The sequence below is a fragment of the Aedes albopictus genome, chromosome 3, assembly GCF_035046485.1.
Source record: "Aedes albopictus strain Foshan chromosome 3, AalbF5, whole genome shotgun sequence".
Classification (NCBI taxonomy): domain Eukaryota; kingdom Metazoa; phylum Arthropoda; class Insecta; order Diptera; family Culicidae; genus Aedes; species Aedes albopictus.
The window spans coordinates 204,445,264-204,465,634 of record NC_085138.1 but is presented as its reverse complement, the minus strand read 5'-3'; the positions used below and the strand labels follow the sequence as shown (position 1 = coordinate 204,465,634).

Genomic DNA, 20,371 nt, shown 5'->3' with positions numbered 1-20,371 from the left:
TTGTTTATGTTGCAAGAAATAGAGAAAACAACAACACGGTTGCACAAAGTTTTGCTCAAACAGCATCAAATTAGGCAAGGAGTCATACTACCCACGCTTTTTGCACCATTTTATTGCAGAAACGGAGAATTGACCTTCTCACTATACTAAAATACAGCTCATTACTACAAATCTAGTACTTCATCGATCTGTCCTATTGTAAGAAAATTACCTCATACAAATGCGAAAGTACAAGTAATTGTCTTATTTAGGAAATCAAAATGATTGACGTATTGGAGACTGTGAGAATAGAATTGACTGTGAGAATAGAAGGGCCCATATAGCCGAGGCGGTAAACGCACGGGTATTCAGCATGACCATGCTGAGGGTGACGGGTTCGATTCCCGGTCGGTCCAGGATCTTTTCTTAAAGGAAATTTCCTCGACTTCCTTGGGCATAGAGTATCTTCGTGCCTGCCACACGATATACACATGCAAAATGGTCATTGGCAGAGGAAGCTCTCAGTTAAAAACTGTGGAAGTGCTCATTGAACACTAAGCTGAGAAGCAGTCTTTGTCCCAGTGAGGACGTTACGCCAAGAAGAAGAAGAAGAAGAAGAAGAAGAAGAAGAAGAAGAGAATAGAATTGTTGAATCAAAAGTGAAAAAAGTTATTGAAAAAAAAAACATTTTCAAGGTGCCGCCGGTAATAAAAAAATAACGTATCTTGAAAACTAACGGAGTAACAAATTTGGCGTCTTCGACAAAGTTATTCAGAATAGCATTTTCTACAACTCTTGTGAGGACATCAACCTTGTATCTTGAAAAATTCAAAAAGTAAATTTTCTATCTCACTTTTAGGGGGATTGATAATTTTTACCAACAGGTTAAAAAAGCACGTTATTGTAGTGAAAAACTTCCTCGAAGACACCATGATGCTAAACGGCATGATTAAATCAGCAATTGTGCCATATAATAGTTGGATTCTTTGCGTGCAATATAAGAAATCTTTAAAACACCATTTCGTAAAAACACCATTTCTAGAGAATGGCTGGACGGATCTTCGTGAAATTTTGTTGGTAGTTGCACAACCCCTAAAGCTCCGTGATCAACCTTTTCCTTTTTTGATATCGTGCATTTAGCCGAAATGGCGATCGAAAAACCTCGGAATTTTTCGATTTTTCAAAATTTCAAATCAATGCCCCTCCCCTCTCCCAGGAGGGGAGGGTCAAAACTTCAGATTTACGAGTTTCTAGTCGGGAGCAATCAGAAAAGGTAAAATTTGGAGCTGGGCAAAAAAATTGTCGGACCGTGTTACCCTTATACCGAAAAAAGACGATTCTTTCTCTATTGATGACAAACGGCCAGTAAGTATGTTAAATTATGATTATAAAATTTTCACAAAAATATTGTATAATCGGTTACAGCCAATTCTAGATTTTTTAATTGGTCCAGGCCAGTCAGCGTGTATGCCCAATAAATCATGCACTTCAAATTTAAAGAAAATATCATAATCAAATCTTCAAACTCTAAACTTATCAAAGGAACCATAATAAGTCTAGATCTTGAAAAGGCTTTTGATCGTGTCAACCACGATTTTCTTTGATTGGTACTAGAAAAATTTGGATTTCCACCGCCATTTTTGGCATGCATTAAGAACTTGTACGATAAAGCATCATCTAGAATTTTGTTCAATGGATTTTTGACTCGTGAAATTCCCATAAAATCATCAGTTCGAAAGAAATGCCCGTTAAGTATGGCATTGTTTATTTTATACCTGGAACCCTTGATTCGTAATATATGCAATAAAATAAAAGGGTTGTCTCATAGACAATATCATTTACATCTATGCAGATGACATTACTATCTTCGTCCGTGATGACGAAGAGTTTGATACAATTTTAGATATAATCAATAATTTTGGGCTTTTTTCCATAACTAAATTGAATTTCGGGAAATCCTTTTTCATGAGACTGAACAAAACAGATATAAAGCGGAGGAAATGAGCAGGGCAAATTTACTAACTGATGATTGAAGAATGAAGTGCAACCTCAGTATAAAACGAACGAAATCAACCTCAGTCGTCTAATTTTTCAGTACCGGGTTTGACTCGAAAAACATACAAACAAAATTCGTCAACAGATGGTGTTGCCCGGGTATACAATCGACCAAGTGAACATTTCCAATTGGTTTTATACCACAGTATTCACTGCTGTTCAGTGAAGAACAAGTAGACAACTCTGTTTGCGTCTGATACTAATTATTAGAAATCGATAAAAAGTACCGTGTAAAAAGGATAGTAATTGTGCTGAACTAGATCGAAAACATGTGAATTTGCTTGTAGCCCATCAAGCTAAGCAGTATAAAATGGTGGTACTTGGAGGAACCTGAATCGAGGATCGCACTGTTTTGCTTTCTAGGGAGGTAGTTAGCTGCATTTGGCAAACCTGTGAGGCTTCCAGTATAATAAATTTATGTAACTCTGGGCCATCATCTTAACGTCACCGGAGAGTGAACACTGGATGCAAATACAGGAATCGCATTGAAATTTTCAAGGCACAGTGAAACTCTCATCTGGTTCGGTGTCAGTAGAAACACAGTGCGAATAAAAATAACATGGGGAACAACGCTACATCCACAAATAAAAAAGTTGATGCTGCTGAGAGCGTAAAGGAATTTTTAGATCAAGCAAAAGAAGATTTTGAGGAGAAATGGAAAAGGAATCCTACCAACACTGCTGCCCTGGATGATTTCGAGCGTATCAAAACACTCGGAACTGGATCTTTCGGAAGGGTGATGATAGTACAACACAAGTCAACCAAAGATTACTATGCTATGAAAATACTGGATAAGCAAAAGGTAGTCAAGCTTAAACAGGTTGAGCATACCCTGAACGAAAAGAGGATTCTACAAGCAATTTCTTTCCCATTTTTGGTGAGTCTAAAGTTTCATTTCAAAGATAATTCAAATCTATACATGGTTCTGGAATATGTTCCTGGTGGAGAAATGTTCTCCCACTTACGTAAGGTGGGACGATTTTCGGAACCTCATTCACGTTTCTACGCTGCGCAAATAGTTCTCGCTTTCGAGTACTTACATTATCTAGATTTGATATATCGTGATTTGAAACCCGAAAACCTGTTGATCGATTCGCAAGGCTATCTGAAAGTTACGGACTTTGGTTTTGCCAAACGCGTGAAAGGAAGAACCTGGACTCTTTGCGGCACACCAGAATATTTGGCTCCGGAAATTATTTTAAGCAAAGGTTACAACAAGGCCGTCGATTGGTGGGCGCTAGGAGTATTGGTTTATGAAATGGCAGCTGGCTATCCTCCATTTTTCGCTGATCAACCCATACAAATCTACGAGAAAATAGTGTCCGGAAAAGTTCGATTCCCGTCACACTTTGGCTCAGAGTTGAAAGATCTTCTAAGAAATTTGCTTCAGGTCGATTTGACGAAGCGTTACGGTAACTTGAAAGCGGGCGTAAACGATATTAAAGGCCACAGATGGTTTGCCTCCACTGATTGGATTGCTGTGTTCCAAAAGAAGATTGAAGCTCCGTTCATACCACGCTGCAAAGGACCCGGAGACACAAGCAACTTTGACGACTACGAAGAAGAAGCATTAAGGATCTCAAGCACCGAAAAGTGTGCGAAGGAGTTTGCCGAATTCTAAGATACACGGGAGAAGAAAAAAGAGTTTAATACACTGCAATCATCAAAAAACTAGAATTTTATAGAATAAATTGTACGTCACAAAACTCTCAAAACAAGGCAAATAGTAATGACCAATCAGACCAAACCACTATCATCGCAAAGCTGATTGCCCATCCAGTACAAAATCGATGTGTCATTAGTATTGTAATGAAATTAAAATCGTCTATACGCTGCTGTTACCACAATCAAATGGTGAGTATTATTTAGAGTTTTTGAGCATATACCTATTCTTTTTTTTCTATGGGCATCAGGAGCTCTCGAATGCTCATGCTCATGCATGACATCAAAGTTACCAACTACCTTGTAATTTATTAGGTGATGTATGGCATCCTTAGGCTTCTTAATGCATCACGTTGGAAACAGCAATAGAATTAATAAACTATAGAGGACGAATGTCGCTGCTGTTCCCTTTGTTCTCGCTCGCAAACATGTCGGGTATCTATCTGTCAAACTGCATATTTTTTCGCTTTGACACTTATAGCCCGACCTACCTTCGCCAGCAAGAGATGTTTCGGCAGCGACGCCAGCGACATTCTTCCTCTATAGTTTATTAACTCTATTGAAACAGCTCGCTGACGTAGCGCACGTTTTGGGTAAAAAATTACCCTGATGCACAAGGAGGGTAAACTTCCCTAAGAAGTAGAGTTATTTTAGTCATATCCTCATACGATAAGTACCGTAAACCGGGGTCAAGTTGATCTCCGGGTCGAAATTTATCAGTGTTTTTCCGTCAATAGATAAGGCATTAATTAAAATAGTTTCGTAACGTATCTGATTTCTACTGCACGATACTTGTAGGCATAATATTTAAGGTATGCTTTATCTAATGTAAAAACGTTTGATTGATTTCGACCCGAAGATCAATTTGAACTCGGTTTACGGCACATATACATTTCCGTAGCTTTGCTGTTCCACGTTTTGCCGCAATCGTTCGAACTGCGTTTTGTCAACTTTTATTTATCATACCAATCTCATGAAACTTTTAAATGCATCGTTGATGGCTGGTGGCGGGGGATCATCCGGTAGTCGCCATCGGTACCGTACACTGTCGATGGCTACGCGTATGGGCTGTACAGACTGGTCCAAATACAAAAATGTCGAAAAATTGCACGTGGCATCCTTTAGAACCATGCCTTTGAGAAGAACAACCTGTGGAAGTTTCAGCTCAATTGGGCACGTTCGATGTAGTACTAGATTTGTAGTAATGAGCTGAATTTTAGTATGGTGAGAAGGTCAATTCTCCGTTTCTGCAATGAAATGGTGCAAAAAGCGTGGGTATTATGATTCCTTGCCTAATTTGATGCTGCTTGAGCAAAACTTTAGATAACTATGTTGTTTATGTTGCAAGAAATGGAGAAAACAACAACACTGTTGCCCAAAGTTTTGCTCAAACAGCATCAAATTAGGCAAGGAATCATAATACCCACGCTTTTTGCATCATTTCATTGCAGAAATTGAGATTGACCTTCACACCATACTAAAATTCAGCTCATTACTACAAATCTAGTACTTCATCGTTCTGTCCTATTGGTTAAAAACTGAGCTGGCGGAAATGAGTTGAAGGTTTGAGGGGATTTTCAGTTCAAATATATGGGAAATTAGATGACCTGTAGTCTCCCATTCACGTCTGTTTGACAAGTTCGATTTGGTTCAGAATTGAAAAAATAACAGTTGATATTCTAAGAAAAAAAAAACTTTGTAGAAAACTTTATCATGATAAAACTTAATTTATTTGCGGTTTCAGCTAACGAAAGCAGGATGAGGGACATCTACCCCGTTTACTTTCGGTTGATACATGCAGCACGTGTTTGCCGATTGAAATTTGCGCATCATAGGCAGTATGTAATTCTTTAGAATGGATACAGCGGTCGTTCGCTCGTTGCAAAATGATTAAATTGCAACGAGCGAATGCCATTCGCTAATTGCAACGTCACTTTGACACTGACACATCGAAATGCACTGACAGCACAAATTTGACACTTGGTTGCTTTTTAATTGCAAAAACGTGTCACATTTTCCAATTAGCGGAATTGGAACTAAAAAGCGTTGCAACGAGCGGGATTGCAACGAGCGAACGGCCGCTGTATTGATTGATGCACCAAGCGGTAAGAAGAAGAATTTTAACATCCAAGCGGTGTGCCGTTTACATCCATCAACCAATCAGCGACGAGGATCTAATCGTCGGCACACCGCTTGGATGTCAAAACTTCTTCTTCTTTTCGCTTGGTGCATCAATCAATAAGTTAGATAAATTCCTCTGTCACCAGGGGACCCGCATGCGGCAAGGTAGGCATACTGCTCATCTTTTGCGAGTGTGTTAGTGTGACTAGCAACGCGACCAGAAGCCTAGTCGAATCCTGCTTGCAAATCGATTTGTTTTGTCGATGGGGGTGGCCCGCGAAATCGCATTGTGTTGTTTGGGAAGGCCCGCTCGATGCATGTTAGGTAGGCGTAGTTTGTTCGAGTTTAACGTGCCTGCACCCTCCCTGTCTGTCACCTTTTTTTAAATAAGGCAGCATCCATTTATTACGTAACGCTAAAATCGACATTTTTCGACCCCCCCTCCCCCCTCCGTAACGCTTTTTTGTATGAAAACCCTAGAATTTTTGTATGGGTCGTAACGCTCGGCCGTACTCCCCCCCCCTCCCCCTAGAGCGTTACGTAATTAGTGGACGGCGCCTAAACCATATTATGCCTCTCAAGAAAAATCAGAATATGGCGATTATCTGCCTTTGGCTTCTGATATTAGCGCGACAGTCACTAATCATAACAGCGTCACCAGATTTAAAAGTATATAATTCCATTATATGGAGTTTGACAGCAAGAACACTCATTCCACTGAGCCACTCTTGTCGTTCGTCACAAATACATTCAAAAACATCTGTCACTTCGCGAAACCCACGTGCTTTTGTTTTTGGCGGGAACACTTTTTCTTTTGTTTTGCCTTGCGACTGTCATGCAGCGGCATGCCTTACGAGCGTACGACCGCCGCAGGACTCTAATAAAAGATAAGCGCGACAATACTTTGCTCGGTTCCTGTAATACGATGTACTTTGTTTGAGATGCAGAGCACCAGTGCGACCGTCGTGTTTCCAGATTCAAACGGGTGTACAGCTCTTTCACTGTTTATAAGACCAGTGTGAAGAATTAGCAATAAGTTAAAATTCACAAATACAAAGAAATTAAAAAAAAAAAATGTTTATAAGACCCTACACACTGTCTTCAGCCAGCATAACTGAACATAACTTACATTAATTAAAGGACTACGGGAATCGGGAAGCGGGAATCGAACCCACACTGCGTGGCTTACAGTACACTGAAACCGCCTAAGATGTTAGTCTAGGCACACCACGATAACGTAGGGTATTATATTCAGCGAGCCTGTCTGAGCTTGACCTCAACATCCAGATCCGCTGTCCAGCGCGCTATATCTGACATTTGGTGTCACATATTGATTTGGAGAAAAATCGATTGTCGCGTGTGAGGAAACTTTAGGTTTTAACCGCGACCACAATATTTCACCAGGAACTTTTAGGCAGTCTTGCACGTTCATCGTTACTTTGATCAATTATGTCAGCACTCCAGAAACACCTTTCTCGTCCATGGTTTCCATAATTTCAAGTTATTAGTATCGTATGACGAGTAGAAGTCGATGGACAGGGAATGCGATGGGATCTAATACCCATACCTTTCCTGGAGGATTTGTTGGACGGTGAAGATCTGGTCCGTAGTCGACTAGATAACCTCCCACGAACAATTTCGTTTTAGGTGACAAACGACGAAAGATGATCTGAGCTCATTGTAGACGTCATTCACGCGCACTTTCTCGCGTAACTAAAACTACTTAAGAGGTAGACTAGCTCCTCCTTCCGGCAGATGTTCGGTTTCCCAGACCCTGAATAGTACAGACAGCTGAAAAACTTTCATGAATCCATCATAATGAGTTCAACTGTGATGCCATTCTTACCACCTGCTTTGTGATTTTTGAGTTGGTGGATGTCATCCTTAATTTATGTCCGGGTTGGTTAATTCCCGTCCTCTACTGCACTAAAGTAGTTCTTTACTTCGTTGTCTTGGCTCTCCGTATGTACATTCTCCGTTCTGATGCCCATCAGAGTATTGTTTTCACCTTTCGATCACTTCACATTCATCCGTCAAAAGGCTCACGTCTTTATCCCTACTCTTTCAGGCGACGTGTTTTTTTTTTCTCGCGAAAAAAGAAAGTCTGCTGCTTCCGCTTTTGTTTATTGCTGACTACACCCCAAATTGGACTGACACAATAGTGTGCACAGACCTTCAAAGTGTGATTGCAGCGCAGGACCACGTCGGATCGAGTTGAGGTCTTCGGTGCACTTATTCCTTGTAAATAGAGGAATAAGTGCACCGAAGACGTCGAGACGATCCGAGGCAAATGTGCACTTTTATCACACTTTTTAGGCGTATCAAAAAAAGTGTGATACCGTCAAGGCACCATTCACCGTGGATCTAAGAGGATTCGGGGCAAATAAGGGCTGTCATTTGACACCAGTCTCATAAACAATGATGGTGCCGCTTTTAATTGCCTTCATTATAGGTTAAAATTAAAGCAATATCCACAGAAGTAGAAATTTTTTCACAAAACTTGGTGATATTACAATTAGTAAAGGGTAGTAGGGTCGCCTAATTCCGTGGTAGGTCACCATTCACCGTGGTAGTAGGGACCCATTCACCGTGTATGAGAAATTTTATTCTACTTTGTTTAAAAATGATCAAAACAACCCAGCCAAGGGAATTTTCTTCATTTAAATTCATTTCAAGTAATAGCTTGCAAGATTTTATTAGAAAAACGAATGTTTAAATTTTCGATTTTTTCTAGATATATGGGACAATATGGGGCACGGTGAATGGAGACCATTGATTTTTAGGGTACCCATTTACCGTGCCTTTTTGTTTCAATTAAAAAGTACGAGTAATCGTACTTTCTTGTTAAACTTACTTCGGTAATGCAAAATACATACCTGATGTGTGAATTTAATTGCTTCTTGGTGGAATAAAAACGTTACTACATTTAGTTTATCGCTTAAATCACCTTAGCGCAGTTTTCGATTTTTCACTATGAATGCAGTGAACGAGCAGAAACCCGCTTCATGTAAACACAGTTTAGTGTCAAAATGATACTTTTAAATGTTTTTAATGAGCGTTTTGACATGGTAACAATACATTAGTGTTGTATTGGTGCAATTGAAGGGAAATTGTCACATCATTCAATCATAATATGGGAATAATGAAAATATATTCGAAGGCACACGGTGAATGGAGCCCCCACGGTGAATGGCGCCTTGACGGTAGTCCAATTTGGGATGTAGTCTGCAATATATATTTCCACTAATTACCGGGTTCCATACTGCAGCATTAGGGCTCGAGCTGCGTTCTTCTCCTTCAAAATTAATCTGTACTCCTTGTCGATCCATTCGTTCTGCCGACTCCGTTCCACGTACCTAACGTAGCTCTGGACTCTGACTGCACTCTAGCAGTACACTATGTAGAAGAGCCACATACACTGAAAAAAGAGACATGGTAACGGTGACCAAATCGAGGGTGAAATTAAAACGTATTTACTACTTGATTTTCGTAGACCATAACTTATATTTGAAACTACCATGTGAAGAGTTCAATTTACCATGTTGTTCTTTATTTACATTTCATGGTAATGTCGAAAATGCTTCCATAATTCATTTTACTATGTGTGTGACAAGTGGCATAGTACGTTTGACCATCGCAATACGGTTTAAATTACTATGCACATGGTTAAATAAATAGTCTGTAGTGTCACTTCTTCATATTTACGTTTAAAAAAAAACTCAGATAGATAAACAGAATGATTTTATTATTTTTTGATTAAAAAATTGATTGATGCACCAAGCGGTAAGAAGAAGAGTTTTGACATCCAAGCGGTGTGCCGTTTACATCCATCGACCAATCAGCAACGAGGATCTAATCGACGGCACACCGCTTGGATGTCAAAACTTCTTCTTTTCGCTTTGTGCATCAATCAATACTTATTGCAAACATAACATAAACGTGAATGAATATTTTTCGGCAGGTGTTGAGACGGAGTTTTCTTAATCATCTTCAGCTTGGTTTTTCCGAGGGTTTTTCAGTGACTCAATCTGCGAAGTATCCGCTCCAGGAATAGTTTCCCGACTCGGTAATGTTTCTGGAAGAAGCCTGTTGGGATTGGGCGATGCTGTCCGGGAACTTGTGATAGAGCGGATGCGATGTTGACCTGAATGTTGATAGTCCTCTGTGAAGCAATGATGATTGATGCAATCCTGGATAGGACCGGGTCGGGGAATGTAAGCACGTCCAGAATTTAAGGGTAGGGCCAGTTCAACTTGGAGGACCTGCTGCTTCTGGGAGGTCGGATTTCTCAAACGGTTGTTGGCGTGCTAAGTTGGGGTAAAGGAGACCTGAAAGTATGGATCAGGCGGCTCAGAATAAGGCTGTGGAGTATCTCCAACAAATAATTACCTCTTACTGTTGCCAACGTTCGATCGCGAGACACGATTCCATATTTTCCCCGTACATGCGGCCTTCGCTATTTTTCGGGACTTCACGATCTGCACCAGTGACTAAGTTTTCGGGATTCGTTGACGGCCGAGAATTCGATCCGCAGTCACTTCCGCACACTATTAACTACAACTTCAATTATCCGCTGTTCCGGAGGATTCAGCTAAAAATGAATCTTGATTCCGGAAAACGGTTTCCGAAATGAAATGTATTAAGATGGCGAACACGAACTAAACAATTTAAATAACATCCATATATTTACAACAACTATGATGTTTTGTAAGCTCAAAAATGCTGAATGTTTGGGCTAACATTTTTCGAGTCAATATTACTATATGTGCTTGCCGAATTGTAAACATCGTATAGTACTGCTGAATATGTATATTGTGAAACTCATTATGTTACAGTTATTACGCAGCATGGTAATTTTTATTGATTTGTCCTCCTCCTCTTCTTGGCGTAACGTCCTCACTGGGACAAAGCCTGCTTCTCAGCTTAGTGTTCTATGAGCACTTCCACAGTTATTAACTGAGAGCTTCCTCTGCCAATGATTATTTTGCATGTGTATGTCGTGTGGCAGGCACGAAGATACTCTCTATGCCCAAGGTGGATGTAAAAAAATATTTGGTTGTGTTTACGATATTTCGGCATGGTAAAATTAAGCACAATACCGTGGTTCGCATTACTATACTTTTTTCTCAGTGTAGAGCTCACTTTCATGCGACATGGCTGCCTCGAGATTCTACGCATATGCAATAGGACACGTTCGGTGAAATTCTAGAATTGAAGTAATGAGCTGAATTTTTGTATGGTGAGAAGGTCAGTTCTCCGTTGCTGCAATGAAGTGGTTTAAAAAGCGTGGGAATTATGATTCCTTGCCTAATTTGATGCTGTTTGAGCAAAACTTTGGGTAACTGTGTTGTTTACGTTACAAGAAATGGAGAAAACAACAACAGGGTTACCCACAGTTTTGCTCAAACATCATCAAATTAAGCAAGGAATCATAATACCCACGCATTTTAATCCATTTCATTGCAGAAACGGAGAATAGGACAGATCGGTGAAGTACTAGATTTGTAGTAATGAGCTGAATTTTAGTATGGTGAGAAGGTTAATTCTCCGTTTCTGCAAAGATGCTGTTTGAGCAAAACTTTGGGCAACAGTGTTGTTGTTTTCTCCATTTATTGCAACATAAACAACATAGTTATCCAAAGTTTTGCTCAAACAGCATCAAATTAGGCAAGGAATCATAATACCCACGCTTTTTGCACCATTTCATTGCAGAAACGGAGAATTGACCTTCTCACCATACTAAAATTCAGCTCATTACTACAAATCTAGTACTACACCGAATGTGCCCCATTGGCTTTCTCACCATACAAAAATTCAGCTCATTACTTCAATTCTGGTACTTCACCGAACGTTTAATAACAAATAACCATAAGGAATTCATAAAAACGCATTATGAAAATTAGCCATAACTTAAACATACGATACATATATTCGTAAGTACTCATACACATGTGAAAACGGAACAGATTCTGTTGCCGGTATCCTAAAAACTGCATTATGAAATCATAGACAAGCCCATATGAATTCATTGTGTCACATTATGAAACTCATAATGTTCTCTCTTGATTTCGAATGACACCTTCTGAAACCATAACGTGTGTTAATGAATTCATCAGAGCTTGATTATGATTTCATAATGTTGTGTTATGATTTCTTGCTGCTGAATAGGACGCAATCAGTGAAGTACTAGATTGAAAGTAGCGAGCTGGATTTTTGTATGGTGAAATGATCAGTTCTCCATTTCTGCAATGAAATGGTGCAAACAACGTTGATTATATGGTTTCTTGCCTATTTTGATGCTGTTTGAGCAAAAGTTTGGGTAACTGTGTTGTATTATTTATTTCTTGCAACTTTTAGAAATTCGTATGTTCAGTTGCCTGAGTGTATAGCAACAGCCGGTTCTTCACAAAATCGCAGTTCTATGGGACACGTTCGGTGTAGTACTAGATTTGTAGTAATGAGCTGAATAATTTTAGTATGGTGAGAAGGTCAATTCTCCGTTTCTGCAATGAAATGGTTCAAAAAGCGTGGGTATTATGATTCTTTACCTAATTTGATGCTGTTTGAACAAAACTTTGGATAACTATGTTGTTTATGTTGCAAGAAATTGAGAAAACAACAACACAACAACAGATTTCTTTCCTTATTTTATGCAGTTTGAGCAAAAGTTTGGGTAACTGTGTTGTTGAAGTTGCAAGAAATAAATTATACAACAACACAGTTACCCCAACTTTTGCTCAAACAGCATAAAATTAAGCAAAAAATCATAATACCCACGCTGCACAGTGGGGAATAACCGACCCAAAAAGGCACCTAATTATTGCGAATGACTGCGATCTTTGAAGTCTATCTTTTCCGAATGGAAAAAAAGTCAAGGAATCGATTGGTGATAGTTTCATTTACCGGAATTGAATGTAAGTGTCCATTTTTTCCCATTTTCTCCTAAAAACACTGTTTTGTGAATTAAATAGTTTCAACTGATTGCGGCTGACCAATCATTTTTTTTTCTTGATGTAGGATTGATAGGTTCATGTGGACTTCGTGGCCGTGCGGTTAGCGGCGTCAATCTTCTAGGCGTTTCGTAAGCCTCGGAGTGCGGGTTAGATTCCCGCTCCAGTCGGGGAAAACTTTTCGTCAAACGGAAAATTCTCCATTGGGCCACTGGGTGTTATGTGTGTTGTCCGTTGTCTCGTGTTGGTAATGTTCAGTCTGAGCAGCCTCTGGCTGAAGACGGTGTAGTGTCTTTTTTTTCATTCTATGGAGCACAAAAATGTCTCTTTGCATGTTTTAATGAGATTCGTTATGTTAAAGAAGTATGACTGCATCTTATCTTGTTGATCCCCGCCATTCTCACTTCTGAAACATGCTTGTATCCCTATTGTGGTAAATTTTGTCCAAAACTAACGTTTTATGATGTTTAACTTAAATACCTATTACGGTCATTTTAAGAGAACCAGCCTAAGTTCAGCTTACTTGCAAATTCCTTACCACATCATCACTAAAATTTATTGTTTTAGCCTTAGTATATCCATTTGGTACAATACTTGAGATAAAAACTCAAAATTTAACCTTATGAAGCTAGTGTAGAATGAAAAACTTTTCGAACATTTTTCTTGTGTGCCGGAGCAAACGAATTTCAGAAAACGGAAGTGTACTACTAGGCTACCGTATGCTTTATTTATTTAGTATAAAATGACCCTTCAACACTAGCTTCAACACATGTATTCCTTTTGAAAATATGAATCACAGATGTGAAAAAAAAATATAAATTTGTATTTTGTAACTTATTGGACACTGTGTTCATTACCTCCATTCGAGGTGAGTTGATTGGTTTGTGCTGTAACAGCATATTTTAGTTATTAAATGAAAAACTTTAGTCCTTATTACAAGCTTGGCAAAAAGGATAGGTTTCGGTTTGGTTCTGGCCGAGATGGATCTTGAAACAAGCAAAAATGGGTTAGTATTCCTAATCTTTAATTCGATGTTCACTGGTTTAAGACAATAAAGACTAGTTCTTTTGCATGGTCAATATCGGTATCATTTTACGACTTTTTCGTTAAGGAATTTTGACTGAAAAGGGCGTGTTAATTGCGAAACCTATCAATAAGAATCTTTCCTTGCGATTAAGTTAAAAATGGCTACTGTAACAAAACTTAATACTTTATAACTTCTCAATAGTGATATATCACAATAGATCAAATACTGGTCGCAGTGGTTATGCCCCGAACAGAGACAAAAAAGAGTATACTAAAAAAAAAGTTTGAAGTGGTTATCAAGAACAAACAAATAAAAATTCTAGGTAGCATAGATGCCATTGCCTTATAAAAGGCACAGAGAACAGAGATCTAAACTAGAGCAAATTTTCTTTCAAATGCTGTGTGAGAAGTCAAATACTTTTAGCGTTGAGAACACTAGCGATACTTAAGCAACAAGTTGCTACAGTCAGTGGTGTATACGCATAAATATTTATTTAGGAAAGTTTTATATTCACCACTAACAGCAGCATGGAATCTTTGCGATAGCAGCCCCATCACGATTTATTAACCTAAGTTGCGTATGAATTCTTGCATAAAAAGCTTCGTTAAGCATGTTTCTACTCATAGTTACATCAACTTTGTTGCTATGTTCATGTTAACAAGACATTATCATATTCAACTCTTTATAAATCAGTGGCAACTATATTGCCACCTACTATTTTTATTTTTTTCGGCTCGATAACAACCTACTTCGAATTTCTTTTTTGGTTTGCACAAAATTGAGATTACTAAAAACACGTGGTATTTGGTACTGAAATAGTTATTTATGTAACGAGTTGCAAAAAGTTGATTTTTTCAGCACGAGTCGTACATTTATCCGACGAGGCATGCCGAGTTGGATAAATACGAAGAGTGCTGAAAAATCAAGTTTTGCAACGAGTTCCATACAACATTTTATGCAATGATTTTTTTCATAATGCAACTCATTTGAGTTGCATAATATTCATAATCCAACTCAAATGAGTTGCATTATGAACATTATGTAACTATTTTTCATTATGCAACTCATTTCAGTTGCATAATGAACCGGTACGGAAAAATAGGTCATTATGATACTGAAATGGGTAGTACAAAATAGAAATTATGATACTGAATTGCATAAAGACATTTAATTGCAATTTGGGAGCTGTTTGTACACAGAAAAAACACAAATTAGACTGCTTGGAGAAAATAAGCTCAAACTTACTGTAAAACCGATGATTTAGTAAATATTTTAAGAAATAATCAAATTACAGGTTTACTTGAGCTTAATTTATAAGCAGTGTATATTGTTCGTGCAGTTGAAAATCGGAATTTTTGACACGCGAAAATCGATTTTTCTTCTAAACCGTGTGTCGGACGTACGTCGGGCACAATGCGCTGGATAGAGGGCCAGGTCCGCTGTCCAGCGCACTACGTCCGACGTTAGGTTTCACGTATGGATTTTGAGGAAATTCGATTGTCGGGTGTGAGGAAACTTCGAGTTTCAACCGCGACGACAGTTATCTCGGCCTTATAAAGGGTTAAAAGGCCCATTTATGGCATTATTTGTTCGATGACTGTTCTATTCTATTCTATACTATTCTAGTGCTTGCACAGCCAGTATTGAAAAGCATCCTAAAAATACTAAATATTTCTTTTGATATTTTCTTGTCAGCATTAACATTTGCAGCATATCGGAGATGATGTGACACAAATAATAAAACGGCCAAGCCTACTGTGCAGACTAATGGGTTGGAAGATAATTCAAAAAATGTAAGGCTATCATATTATCCACTTATGAATAACATGATTCACAAATCATTTTGAATTGAATGAAGGAAGAAACGGGGACAACCGTACCAACCGTTTCGTTTTAGGGGAATGGTGTTTGGACATAAAATCGTTGGGAGTAGTGCTGCTAAGAAGGTTAATGCACATTCCGTTATTGTGATAAAAAAAATCATAATGATCCCTTCCCCGAATGTACAGAAAAATAAGCCTATATAAAAAGCACAACAAAAATAGAAAATTGTTACAAATATGCATTTTTTTTTCAAAGAAATTTGAAATAGTCATTTCAAAAAGTCAGATCATGATTTACTTAAATCAATTTCTTTCTGAACCTTGGTTGAATCTGGCAACCACAATTGGGTTTTTAAATTTTGAACAAAATAATGATTTTTTTATTTTTATACGAAACAGCACCTTTTTATGAGCGACTATGATTTTCTTCAGATTTTTAGAACTCCATTTTGATACCTAAAATCAATTTCTAAGAGATTTCTTGAAATCACCTTTTGATAGCTGTGCAACTGCCTGACAGCTCCACCCAGTACCAAATTGCGGCGAGGAGTGATTCGATAAATCACTCCCATATAAACTTCGAATTGGTTTTTAAATAGGTTCCCGAGCACCAAAATTTATGAAAATTTGGATTTCGGCTCAGTTTGACAAGCAGATTCGGAATATGGAATTATTTCAACCCCGCTAAAGAAGCCAGTTGCAAGATGAACCCTATTTTGATTCGCTTGTATATTTTTTTAGTTTATATATGGTGAAAAATTGTACAAACTCTTTTATTTCAATGCATAATTTGTTCGATGACTGTTTATGTAAAACAAGTTTCTATACCTTATCCCTTTGTAAGACTTACTGTAAAACAGACGATTTAATAAATATTTTAAGAAATAATCAAATTACAGGTTTACATGAACTGAATTAAGCGATGGGTGTAGTCTTTTTTCACTTCAAAATCTTTTTTCAAACTGTTTGTCGCAGTCTTGAGAAGAAAAGTACCCCAAACGGGCAGTGGCAAGAATATTGCCACCAACGCTGGTGGCCTAAACGGGCAGTGGCAACTATATTGTCACCTAAATTTTTGAGTATTTCTTTTAAACAAAAATGGTTTTGTACATGTAATCATGCATATAATAATTTCCATAATAATAGGCGTTTACACCTCGTTTGGTTTTCTCGGCCTTATAAAGGGTTAATGATCGAGTGGGAGAATGGAATTTTTTATTGTCTAGAATTTCCGGAGAGTATACTTATTTTATTATAATTATTTACAATTATTCATTTATTTTTTTGTCCGTATTTGAGAGGCTTTCAGCCTGGTCGCTGGTTCGCCTATTTTCATTTATTTATTATATTTATGATAGGGAGCTAACCCAAAAATTTAACATTACACAGCACTGAATAATATGATGAAAATTACGTATTAACACTAACGGTTACTTTTCCATTCACAGATCATCCCAAACGTACTGGATTTTGCTGAAACAGGTAAAGCTGAATTTATCATCAATCACCAACACAAGCAAAACATCAATATGTGATTTTAAGGTATCTACAGCATCATTTTAATGATACTGTCAAACCCGTCCAACGTTGCAAATTTAATTGTTTGCCATAAAATTCATGCCCGATCGAATTCGAATCACTGAATTTCCCACAAACTTGCTGTCATAATCTGACAAAGTGTCAAACGTAACTTAAAACATCGTTTTTTGTGAATGTAATGCTCAGTTGAAAAAAAAAACAACACTAAATCATAAGTCAGACTACGACAGGGCAGCTCAAGCAAATAATTCTACTAACGATATTCATACACTTTTGAAAATCACACCTCAATATTACATCACATTCATTTCACCTTTGACTTTAATCATTTTCTTACATTGAGTTGTGAATATATTTTTATTTAATTTTTGGTGTTGATCTGACTATGTCGTGTTATTACGAAACAAAAACTGCTGATATTATTATTTGTTTAAGTTTGTATGATTATTATGTTTATTTTGGTTTATTTGTTTTCTTGAATTATGATTTGGGCATTTATAATATCGAAGTTAAATGGAGTATTTCTTTTATGTTTTCAAAAGCATACTTTGTCACACGTTAATTTTTTTTATGCTTGCTCCATTTGCAGAAATATCTGATGTCAACTCGGCACGACTGCTGATAACAGTGGCTTCTCAAGCTTTTTTTATAATGGAGAGTTTAGGTATCTACAACATAAACTAACTCGATTATCATGTCGGATTACATAACGCAAAATACAACTGAAAACATGTTATAACATTACACAATTATAATAAGTAACGTTGCATGATTCTTCAACAGCAGTATAATAAATAAATATGAAGCAAACAATAGTTCTATAGACAAGAAAAAACGTTTAAATTAATGGATTTTATATACATTACTATAAATAGCAATGTAGGCTTCCTTATTTTATTTATTGTATAAAAAATATTGAGAGAGCGTTGTCGGGTCAGTGAAGAGTTTGATTCGAATAGTACTATGTGCTGTTCTGTTAATAATTATTGTTAGTTGTATATACTTTCCTTACAATAAATCTCTGCTGATAACAAAACTGCATTTTTGTGAATGAAAGAAAAGACGCCTTTTTGTAAGCATTGTAGATATTACAAGAAATTAATTTGTCATGTGATTGCGCTATGAGTTCTGAATGACCTGTTCGAAAGCTATTTTTTGTAATTCTTAATCACTTAACCTAATTTACAGCTCTATTGTCCACTAGGGTACTACGTGAGCGATTTCAATTGACAGCTGTACCTACAGATTGTACAGCGCCTAGATGTTTTCTATTATACTTTATCGAACTGGTTGCCTTTCTGCTGCTTTCACTTTTCTACTCTATACATGGTAGAATGATGAGCACAAGGATGATAGGTGGCCGTTGTTTCCAGTCCGATTGGGTATCTATTATGAGTAGCAGTTCGCCGATGTCCAGGTATCCGGGTCCGTTTGAGCCATGGGGCTCAGAAGAGGGTCAGTGTCAGCCGCTCTCGGTGAAGAGCAACTGACGAAAAATTGCAAGTGCCGGGGCTGGGAATCAAACCCATGACCATCCGCATATGAAGCGAACGTGTGACCAACTACGCCACGCGCCCCGGCAACGAAAGCTATTACAGCGGAAACAATTTGGTATTTTGGTGAACGCGCTTTACCAAATTCGTATGTCCATCCATTGCATTGTAAGAAAAAGTCTAACCAGTTTGTCAGGAAACCATGACCCACACCCACAACCATCTACCATCGTAACTCATTTCATTTTATTGAACTGTTCGTCGTATTAGAACAGTTGATTATTTTGATTTGATTCTTATTTGATCTGTCCCTCACGAAAACCAGCTTAATTTTCGGCGATGAATGTCTCCTTCAGCATTCGCAATATTTTGAACAGAGTACATTGAAGTTTTTTTTTACGCGGCCCGTCGTAAAAAAATGAGCGTTTTTTTTTTTCAAAAACACGCGTAAAATAGACAATAGTCCACATCTACCGTGCCTTGACTTTTGTTATGACGTTTTTCAAAATAACGCGTTTTTTTACGACGATTTTTGAAATAACGCGGTTTTTTACAAAGTTTTTTAGACTAACGCGTTTTTTGCGCGGTTTTTGTACGCGGTACCATTACCGTCGTAAAAAAACATCAGTGTATATATAAACGTCCTCGATAAATGACGTACTTACAAAATGGGACACTGACTGGAGTGCGCAAAATTACCGAGGAATAAGACACCTCTACTCTGCATACAAAATTATGTGACGTAGTATGTTAAACCAACTGGAGCCGTCCTCCGTCGGCGAATATAATGTTGGTTTTCGTGAGAGCCAGATCAAATGTGTTCTTTGTGACAAATCCTAGAAAATATCCGAGAATACAACTTGCAGACCTGCAATCTATTTTTTTTTTGTTCCAAAATGGCGTACGATCACGGTGTGTCTGGTAGAACAAAATAAATTTAAAAAAAATCGGTATCGCTAAAACACCCACCAAACAAAAGCTGAAGGTCTTCTGTTTCATTTGAGACTAAAAGGAGAAAGTTCTATCGGCGGGTCTAGAACATTTTTTTTTTTCAAATATCACTATCTTTGAGACAGAGCGTTAATGATTAATCATAAATTTAATCATGATTAATGATTAATGATTAAGATTAATCAAAAATCATTAATCATAATCACTTAAATTTCTTATTTAATCATTAATCATTAATCTTAATCACACTGATTTCGCAATTTAATCATTAATCAGTAATCATAATCATAAGAAAAAAGAATTAATCAATCATTAATCATTCATCACCAAAAATGATTCACCATATAAAATATATGATCCAACTTGAATTGGTTCAAATGCTGCTCTAAGTCTGATTCTTTTTTCAAAAATCTCCCAGACAAAGTAACTTTAACTTTTGAAACTTCAAAAATATTTTAAACAGCAAATACCTTTTAATCATTTCCAGTTTTTGTGATTGATTAATCATGATTAATCATGATTTTTAATCACTGGGCCGTTTTTAATCAATAATCATAATCAATAATCACAGATAAAACCAATTTTAATCATTAATCATAATCTTTAATCATCCTAAAAATCAAATTAATCATTATTCATAATCAATAATCACCGAAGTTAGAATTTTAATCATCAATGATTAATCATGATTAAAAATTTTGTTAATCATGAACGCTCTGCTTTGAGACTTGTGTTTTTTTTTCAACCTTTAGTGTAGCCAAATAGGCTTGT

The 20,371-nt window shown here is 37.4% G+C and overlaps 1 protein-coding gene and 1 long non-coding RNA gene across 3 annotated transcripts; one reads left to right on the top strand and one right to left on the bottom strand.

Moving 5' to 3' along the window:
* The first annotated feature begins 2,176 nt into the window (after nucleotides 1-2,176).
* LOC109416633 (cAMP-dependent protein kinase catalytic subunit 1) lies at nucleotides 2,177-18,192 on the top strand. 2 transcript variants are annotated; one of them, XM_019690701.3, is made up of 3 exons: nucleotides 2,177-3,888; nucleotides 17,066-17,099; nucleotides 17,746-18,192. In XM_019690701.3, the coding sequence occupies exon 1, from the start codon at nucleotides 2,594-2,596 to the stop codon at nucleotides 3,653-3,655; it is 1,062 nt and encodes a 353-aa protein (XP_019546246.1). In that variant the 5' UTR covers nucleotides 2,177-2,593; the 3' UTR covers nucleotides 3,656-3,888; nucleotides 17,066-17,099; nucleotides 17,746-18,192. The 2 variants fall into 2 exon arrangements, with proteins under 2 accessions (XP_019546246.1, XP_019546247.1); XM_019690702.3 differs by having other exon boundaries at nucleotides 17,066-17,159.
* LOC134291195 (uncharacterized) lies at nucleotides 9,049-17,059 on the bottom strand. Its single transcript, XR_009998964.1, has 2 exons — nucleotides 10,207-17,059; nucleotides 9,049-10,145 (listed from the first exon to the last, which is right to left on the bottom strand). It is a non-coding gene; the product is annotated as an uncharacterized LOC134291195 (long non-coding RNA).
* Nucleotides 18,193-20,371: the final 2,179 nt, after the last annotated feature.

What these genes read in the sequence shown, in the direction of transcription:
- LOC109416633 (XM_019690701.3), top strand. Translation starts at nt 2,594, where the DNA reads ATGGGGAACAACGCTACATCCACAAATAAAAAAGTTGATGCTGCTGAG.